Source organism: Mesoplodon mirus (assembly GCF_964341445.2).
Source record: "Mesoplodon mirus genome assembly, chromosome: 4".
NCBI lineage: Eukaryota > Metazoa > Chordata > Mammalia > Artiodactyla > Ziphiidae > Mesoplodon > Mesoplodon mirus.
This window is the reverse complement of record NC_138979.1, coordinates 144,417,599-144,426,805: the sequence shown is the minus strand read 5'-3', so window position 1 is coordinate 144,426,805 and position 9,207 is coordinate 144,417,599. Positions and strand designations below refer to the sequence as shown.

Genomic DNA, 9,207 nt, shown 5'->3' with positions numbered 1-9,207 from the left:
GAGAAGCCCTCCTCACGTCTACTTTGTATGTATCACAGAGGGGCCCACGCGCGTTTCGAACTCGAGCGACTTTCCTTATTTTCTGTTCTTTAGAAAAATATTTTTTGTTGTGTTTGACTTTTCATGGAAGGGTGAAGATTGCAAGGTTTCTAACTCAATACTCTTGATTTCTTTTAGGATAGCTGGCTATTTGGAATTTTGAAGGCTAATTTGATTCCCCCCCCCCAACCTCCCATGTGGCTCTAAGGTAAGTGTCTGTCTGTCTTGTCTGTCTATATACATATCTACGTGTCCCTCTGTTTACCATCATCCCAGTGCCTCTAATAGACCCACTGATGCACCTTTGAGAACGTGGAGTTCTTCTGAAGGCTGATGTATTTTTTTACCCTTGCAAATTTTTGAGGTGTAATAACGATCACTGCGAAAAATTTGTGATCTGGAGATAAGGGCGAGAGTGGGAGGAAGGGAGGGAGCGCGCTCCTGGGGTCGGTGCTTTCGCAAAACGTCGTGGAAACCCTCCGAGTCCGATGTGGGGTATTTCGGAGGGGTGTTGTTTGTGGTTTTGTTTTATGTCAACGCCCATTCTGGGCTTCTCCCTGCTATCTTTGCGCTTTGGACATCACATGTGGTTGGGGTCATTTGGATTGATCCCAAGGACGTTTTCAGAGTCCGAGACAAAAAGATGCAGATGTAGCTAGATGGATGGATGGATGGATGGTGATGATGATGATGATGATGTTGTTAATAATAATAATAATTTGGGCGCCTCCGCGCGCCCAAAGCCCAGCTTGCCGGCGGGTCGGCGGGCGCCGGCGGCCGCAGCTCAAGCTCCTGCCTGTCCCTAATGAACGTGAGAGGAAACCCGAGAGGATAACCGAGGAGGCGGGGAGCGCCGACATCTCCTCCGCCCCGGCGCTCGCCGCTCGCTCTTTTCGGCCCCCTCTCCCCCAGCCAAGAGCAGCTCACCAAGGTTCTCGGCCTCTTCCAGAGGGCCTTCAAATCTCCTTTTTCTTTTTGAACACCACTTCCCCCCACCCAGGGGGGAAAAAACCCGGGGTGCCATATCGCCCCCCACCCCCCGCCATGGCTGTTGTGTGTTGTGGTCCTAGACCGAGCGAGCGTGGAAGAGTCGTTTTCCAACGTGACTGCTGGGGACGGTTCCGGGCCCGCCCCTCGCAGCCCTCGGCGCGCACCTGGGGCGGGCAGAAGTGGCGGTGAGTGGCCCCTGCTCCGCCCGAGGCCGCACGGAGCCGGGGACTGGAATCCTTCCGGTGGGAAGGCGGCCGCTCGGTTGTTCTCGGACAGGGGCCGCGGCCCGGCCTGCTTGCGCGCTCGCGCGCTCTGCTCCCAGGCTCGGAGACACCCGGGCGGCGCGGGCCGGGTCGCGCCGGGGCAAGCGGGGCGCTGAGGCCCAGCCTCCAATCTCGGTCGGCCCGGGGGAGAACCAGCAGAAGGTCTCAGCCGGCACCCAGCCTCCGCAATGAGTCGCGCCTCAAACTCCGAAGAAGTCTTCGTGCTGAAGCGTTCAAATGACTCTTGAGATCACAGTCTGGTTTCAGGACACACTTTTTGAAGCCCAAGTTCCCGTCAGAATCCCGCCGAGTCGGCTTTTTCCTCCCTTACAGACCGAAGCGGGGTGCGGGGACGGAAGGCCGAGCCGCGTTGCCCCTTGAGTTGGTGGATTGCTTGGGGAGGGGACGGGGAGGTCACTCCTGGAAATTCTCCCTGCATGCCAGAGCTTCGGGGGTCAGGATTTTTCGTGCTCTCCTCGGGACTTTTTCCCGTCGCCAAAGTTATTAGCACAAGAGAGGAGTTGAAGAGGAAACCCCTCCCCGCAAAGGCAGGTAGATACCCAGACCTCTGCACTCAGAACTAACACCAGGACTTTCTCCTCGCCATAATTAATAGTCAAGGCCAACCCTTTTGGCACGTTTCTTCCTCCCTCCCTCGCGAGTGGCAGCGTTGTTTGATTCCCTGAGGTCAGAAACTTTCACTCGAGTTCGCCGGAGGGGGGCCCGCGCCGGCTGTTTTCCGCGCTGCCCGCATATCTCCTTTTTCTTTCTCTCTCCTCTTCCTCTTCGTTGTCTTCCGAGCCGCAGGCAGGTCGCCAGTCCGCGTAGTTTTGTTTCCTTTCCATCATGCAGAAAATTAATCAGCCCGGACGAGAAGCAGAGCTGAGCACGGCGTCCTGTAATTAAGGGACGTGTGCCCTTCGGATTATCTCGTTAGTTTATCAAGAAAACATTTATTATAATTAATTCTCGGACGAGGTAATTATTATTGAGCGAGGACACAGCAACTGGTAGATGGGCTCCTTGGAAGATGAAAAAAAAAAAAAAAAAACAAGGGGGAAGGGAGGAGGGGGGAGGGGAGCGACAGATTGCACGAATTGACCGTTACATATAAGGCAGCGCGGCCCGGGGCGGGCAAGTGGAGCAGGACCTCGGGCGCCGGGGCTGCGAGGCTGCAGGGCTGCCGGGCAGGGACGCCGGACCAAGTCATTCGCGCCCGGAGGTGTAGGCGCCAAGCGGCTGCGCGGACTCGCCGCGAGACCGCCGCCCGCTCCTTCTAGGTAGGAGTTCTCCAGGGGCCACCTCCTGAGCAGTTGTTTTGAGGCTTGTATTTTTGAAAAGGGATTTCTTTTTCCCCTTCTGGGCTCTGCTTAGAGAGGAAGGGAGAAGGCTTCCTGGCAGGGCTTTGAAAGTTAGATGGAAGTGTCTAAGGCCTCTTCTTTGGAGAGCGCATACCTAGCTAGCTAGCTGTGGAGAACACGTCGTAGTTTTGTTTTGTTCCTTTTTCTTTTAAAGATGCATCCGGTAGTAAATGGAAAACAGTCTATGCCGGGAATTTTGGTCATTTTTCGATGGTAGAGCAAAGGAGCTCCAAGAAGGATCTCTGTCCTGTTGTTTTCTGTTTGTAACTGCTTTTTATGCTGGAATGTGCTACTTTAATGTGTGATGTGTCAGGCATTTCTAATTGGGTGAGAGCTATACATGTAAGAATACTTCCATATTTCTCATATGCACATCCGATATGATTTCAGTTGCTTCTATAGTAGTTCAGAACTTTCCGACATAGTAAGTTTGCATTAAACAAGAAAGAACTCCAGCTAAGAGGCTATTAAAACCAATACATGACTGTATTTTAAAGCAATATTATTTTCACAGCCTCCAAATAACTATCTTGAAAGGAAAAGATAAAACATCAGGTCTTTGTTGTAGGAGCAACTAAATTAGTTCTATTGGTGAAATAATACAAACTCCGACAAGGGCATTTATAAAATTACATTAAATTAGATCTAAGGGTGGAAAAGCATGATTTTTGTGCTATGAATTTAAATCAGGAAGAAGTTGAAGTAACTGGGTTCCATCTGTGGAGTTTTGTGTCTTGATCTCTTAAGCAATGTAAATATGAAAATCCAGAGTCTTTAAAACTCAGTAGGACCTCTGTAAAAGTAAGAGGGAACTTCTCCTAATCTTGTGTCCGCCATTTTGAAGCAATCTCTCATAGTGTCAAAGTTGCAAAGTAGAGATCCATGCAGGAGAAGTGCCACCTTTTAGGAAAATAAAAGCCAAAATTGCAAACAGCCAGTCTATAAACATCCATTTTGGATCCCTTTGCTTGAGGGAGCGAGAAATACTCAACAAAATAAAGTAAATAACTTTTCTTTTTCTTCCTTCCTTTTCCCTCTCTGAGCTCTTTTTCTTATAGGATTTTAGGACACTTGAAAGGTAGGGAGAAATTCTATTAGTTTCACAACTTTGGGTGTTTGTGTATGTACTTTCTTCAAAACTAGAATGTGCAGAAAGGCGCAGAGGAAACTCTGCTGTAGCTGCTGAGCACCCAAATGCCCGAAAATTTGCCTCCTGCAGGATCTGCAACCTCTACACATCAAAATCAACATGGAAGCGGCTTGCGCTACAAATGTGCACCCTTTCTACTTGCAAATGTGGGAGCCTGTCATTATCTGATTGGTGGGATTCTAACTTTACTTCAGAATTCCTAGTACACCCTGTGCCAAACTTGAAGACTTTTTTTTGCACTGCGTTTAAATATTTGATGGGTGTCGATAAAAAGTTAAATACTTGTTTGTTTAGCTTTAGTTCTTTAGACACATATAATCAAGTTCTCCAAAACCCTAATAAATCTGTTACTTACCTCGAAATCTAATTACCCAGACTACTAATTAGGTGAAAATGATTACTGGAAATGACTTCAAATGTGGAATAATAGTGGTTGAGCAGTTTTCTCAAGTTTGCTGTTTAGCAAGTTGGTGTTTTAGATGTTAAGTGCACTGACATTTTAGGTTCGAAGCAGTTGAAAGTGGTAAAAAGCTAAGATAATTAAAATCTGCCTTGGAAAGGCAACAGTCTGGGGAGAGGTAGATGTCTTGAATTGTTTCTTTGTTTCTCACCAATGGCCTTTGTTATCTGCATTATTTATTTAGCCAAAGAGTTCTTTGTCTCTGCAAATGGCCCCAATCAAGTTTTGTTTGAGACAATTAGCTAGTGCCAGCCAAGGAGTCCTATGCAAATGTAGGGATAGGAATGCAATGTGTGCATTTGGAGGCGTGGGGTTTTGGTGGGGTGGGGAGCGGGAGGCAGATTGTATTGCTTTCTTCGGGTCTTTTTTTTTTTTTTTAAGTTTTGGCTGGGGGTGGGGAAGACAGGTTTATCTGGTCTCTCTGCATCTCCTCTAGTTCAGAGAATCTGGGGAGGGGAGCGGGGTAGGGGGGGGAGGCTTTGCAAGTCCTTTAAAAGCCTCTGCAGTGCATAGCCCGGGCTCTTCTTAAGTTAGTGGCGGAACGTGGAAGAGCTGCGTCCTCCGAAGCGGTAAACCAGCACCTCTGTTTGTTTGTTTGCTTTGCCTTAGCTCCACCACTCCAAACCCACCCACCAGGACTCTGAATCTGTCCACCCCGGGCGAAGCGAGACCTTCCGGCTGGGTCCCCCGGATTTGGGCCGACTTTGCGCCTCCAAACAACCTTAGCATGATGTCTTATCTTAAGCAACCGCCTTACGCAGTCAATGGGCTGAGTCTGACCACTTCGGGCATGGACTTGCTGCACCCCTCGGTGGGCTACCCGGGTAAGTGAGCCCCGCGGCACTGCTGCCCTGCCCTTCCCCACGCCCGCTCCGCGGGGTTGTGACACTCTTTCCCCCGAGCGCCGCGGTTGGCGGTGGCGTCGCCCCCGCCCCAGCTCCAGGCGAGGTCTCCACTGGGTTTTCCTTCCGAGAAGCAGCTCAAAGCCACAGGGCACTTACCGTCCGAGGAGAGGACAGGGTCTGGGGGAAAGGGAGTAGGTGGATCTACAACGTAGGAGTGGGGCGAGGAAGGCTACTGCCCTTGTCATTTGGGCGAGGGGACCCTGCCTGTACCTCGAAGTCCAATTCCTCGGAAGTGCCCTCTTGGCGAAGTCGGGTTTCTCATCATAAATTCTCCCCGCCAAGCCTGGGGCTTCCCTTCTGACCTCCAGGCCCTTAGCCTCTAATCCTTAGAAGTGTGATTTACCCCGGGTGTGAGTGCTTTCCTTTCCGATAAGATCTGTTTTTTAAAATCCTCCTAGAACAAGAAGTATGAAATATGCCCCCATTTGAAAGTTGGAGGAACAAAGGCCCCTTGGAGTCCTAAAAAGCCTAGATCTCGGGCAGAATCGAGATTTGCCCCATCAGTTCAAGCTGCCGGTCCTCAGGGATCCTTTGACTTCACAGAGTGGGATTTTTGTGTTGATGGTTTAGGGGTTGATTTTGGAGGGTTCTTGTTTTTTGTCCTCCATTTTTTTTTTTTTTTTTTTTTTTTTTTTTTTTGGTTAGCTTTCGAGGAGACGCTCTGTCTGGAGCCATCTCCGACGTCAGGCGGAGTGGGGCATTCCCTGGAAGGGCCAGTGTCTGCCAGAGGAGCCGAGACCGGGAGGGGATGGGGGAGGACACGGGTAGGGTCCGGGTTGAGCTGCTGCGAGGACCAGGGGAGTGCTGAGTGTGGGCGTGGCGGGAGTCGGACACCCGCAGAGACCCCTGTGACTGAGAAGCTGCTCCCGCACCCTAAAGGGTCCTGGGCTTCTTGTCCCGCAGCCACCCCTCGGAAACAGCGGCGGGAGAGGACGACGTTCACCCGGGCGCAGCTAGACGTGCTGGAAGCGTTATTTGCGAAGACCCGATACCCAGATATCTTCATGCGGGAGGAGGTGGCGCTGAAAATCAACTTGCCCGAGTCCAGGGTGCAGGTAGGGCAGATGTAGGTAGACACAGCCATCCTTCCTGACCGTGCCACCCCTCCCCCCAGCCCTGTGTTTGGTGAGGACCCAGCAGAGTTCCAGGTCCCGGAGAGGACCAAAGGAAGGTTTTAAACTAAACGCTCGGCTCCATCGGAAGCCAGTAAACTTTTCTCTTAGGGCCCCTTGAGTGTCTGATTTCTCCTCGTGCCCCTTTTTGTCCCTCCACCCCCACCCAATCCTATAACCAAGGTTCTTCCGGTCCAGTTGGCAAGGTAAGACTGGTGATTTAGCTGCAGTGATAAAGCACAGTCCTAGAACCCTTGGACCCCTGGTGGACAGAAGCCCAGCCTCTGCAGATTTCAAGCATAGTCACATAATATTTTAGTTCTTCCCTTCCCCCGTTGGAACAACCCCCTCCCATTCTCATCTACTTTTAGGGGTAAAAGAAGCTTAGCTCCTGGATAGTTCCAGTATTTTTACTGATGAAGAAACAGAGTAAATGACTTGCTCAAGGTCACATGTCAGTTTGGTGGTAGAAGAAGAAATTACACAGTAAGAGTGTTTTCTTTGACTTCTTAGGGATGGAACAGAATTTGCTAGATCTGAGCCATTCAGCAGATAAGATATCAACATGGTATCCCAATGATACCTTCCCCCCTCCCCTTACTCCCCCTTAACTTGACCTTAAGCTGGAGAGGAAAGTAAACTCCCAACTCTTCTGGAATGCAAGTCCCATATAGATTTCTCTGGAAAGAATGTTTAGCACCTAAACCACATGTACACCTGGGACTCCCCTTCGGCTAGGACACATCAGCATGAACTGCAGATCAAAAAGAGCCTTTTTCAAAGTCAGATAGAAGAAATTCTAGCACTTGAGAGGCTTGAACTAAAGTCTTAACTGAAAGAAAATAAATGGCTCTGCATGGTTGGTGGTTTGTGCTCAGCCTTCACGGCATCATTTTTACCACAGTTAAGACACCCATGTGGAGAGCTCATTCAAGAGGACAACTAAGGACTTTTGCCTAGAAAATGCCACTAGCTTCCCTGATAAGCCCCCCTCACACACTAAACACAACACCTTCATTGCAGAACATGAAGAAGGCTGGTAAAGAGAATTTTCAAAGTTACACACAGAGGCAAAGTTGACAAGCCAATGAACATAATACAGTAAATAATCTATGTGTCAAGTGGCATTATCCTGAAGGCTCAGACTTGAGCCTAGGAGAGAAGTCTGTCTTTGAGCTCAAAGCAGAGTATATACGAGTCACTCCACTTAGCATAAAGTAGGTTTTGGCAAATAGTAGCTTTCAGACCTTCTTCCTCGACAGGATCATTTCTCCTGGGAGCTTTCTTCTGTGAGTCTTTCTAGAAGAGACAAAAAGTAGAGTGATGGAACCAACCTACATATTAGTAGTTGCTACCTGGAAGATGGACTGTAAACTGTTTGAATTTAGGCTGTTCTTGCTGGCATATAACAACAGATTGTTTTCCCTCACTTCTCTTATGTTCCCATCCAGAAGACATAGATATGTTCTATTCCATTGTGAGAGTGTTCCAAAATGCAGCTGGGTCTTATGTGTATGTGTGTATTTGGGGTGAAATAAGAGATAGGAAAGTGAGGGGGAGAATTTTTAGTCATGATTTGGGTGATTATCTTAAATTTTACTGTTCTGAGCTAGGAGTAAAGCAGGGTCAAATGCTTTTAGATAGAGCCTCCCCAACTTTCTTATAATTCCAGGAACATATATGAGAGTTTCACTGGCAGGAGAGATTGTCTGCTTAGCTCATCTGTCCATCTAGGACAGACTGATAATCTGGGAGCCACTCTTTTCCTTAAGGAGTCACTGAAACCATGTTAAAGAAGTTTCTTTCCCTTTCAAGGTGTGGTTTAAGAATCGAAGAGCTAAGTGCCGCCAACAGCAGCAGCAACAGCAGAATGGAGGTCAAAACAAAGTGAGACCTGCCAAAAAGAAGACGTCTCCTGCTCGGGAAGTGAGTTCAGAGAGTGGAACAAGTGGCCAATTCACTCCCCCCTCTAGCACCTCAGTCCCAGCCATTTCCAGCAGCAGTGCTCCTGTGTCTATCTGGAGCCCAGCTTCCATCTCCCCACTGTCAGATCCCTTGTCCACCTCCTCTTCCTGCATGCAGAGGTCCTATCCCATGACCTATACTCAGGCTTCAGGTTATAGTCAAGGATATGCTGGCTCAACTTCCTACTTTGGGGGCATGGACTGTGGATCTTATTTGACCCCTATGCATCACCAGCTTCCTGGACCAGGGACCACACTCAGTCCCATGGGTACCAATGCAGTCACCAGCCATCTCAATCAGTCCCCAGCTTCTCTTTCCACCCAGGGATATGGAGCTTCAAGCTTGGGTTTTAACTCAACCACTGATTGCTTGGATTATAAGGACCAAACTGCCTCCTGGAAGCTTAACTTCAATGCTGACTGCTTGGATTATAAAGATCAGACATCTTCGTGGAAATTCCAGGTTTTGTGAGGACCTGCAGAACCTCTTTTTGTGGGTGATTTTTAAATATACTGAGCTGGACATTCCAGTTTTAGCCAGGCATTGGTTAAAAGAGTTAGATGGTATGATGCTCAGACTCATCTTCTGATCAATGTCCCGGGAGGCATAGAAGGAAAAATGAAAGGCCTTAGAGGGGCCTGCCAACCAGCTACCTGAAATGGACAAACCATTTGATACTTAAGATCCTATCATAGTTTTAGATCATTGGTTTTACTGATTTGCAAAGTGATCGAAAGCATTCTAGCCACGTGCAACCAAATACCACCAAAAATAAACAAACAAATCTAAATTGTGAGGGAAAGGAGGGAAGGACATAGCCTTCTTAAGCAGAGGTGTTCCAATGTCGTAGCCAATCCTTGGTTGAATCTTAGGAATGGACAGTGTCTCAAGCTCACTCACGTTTCATGACCAACTGGTAGTTGGCACTGAAAAACTTTTCAGGGCTGTGTGAATTGTGCGAC

General features: G+C 48.8%; 1 protein-coding gene across 2 annotated transcripts; it reads left to right on the top strand.

The window, feature by feature from the left end:
• Positions 1-4,990: 4,990 nt before the first annotated feature.
• On the top strand, positions 4,991-8,921 carry OTX2 (orthodenticle homeobox 2; the record flags this gene model as incomplete). 2 transcript variants are annotated; one of them, XM_082619058.1, is made up of 3 exons in its annotated part: positions 4,991-5,087; positions 6,072-6,223; positions 8,096-8,921. In XM_082619058.1, the coding sequence occupies 3 exons, from the start codon at positions 4,991-4,993 to the stop codon at positions 8,714-8,716; spliced, it is 870 nt and encodes a 289-aa protein (XP_082475184.1). In that variant the 3' UTR covers positions 8,717-8,921. The 2 variants fall into 2 exon arrangements, with proteins under 2 accessions (XP_082475184.1, XP_082475183.1); XM_082619057.1 differs by having other exon boundaries at positions 6,048-6,223.
• Between the last annotated feature and the right edge of the window lie 286 nt (positions 8,922-9,207).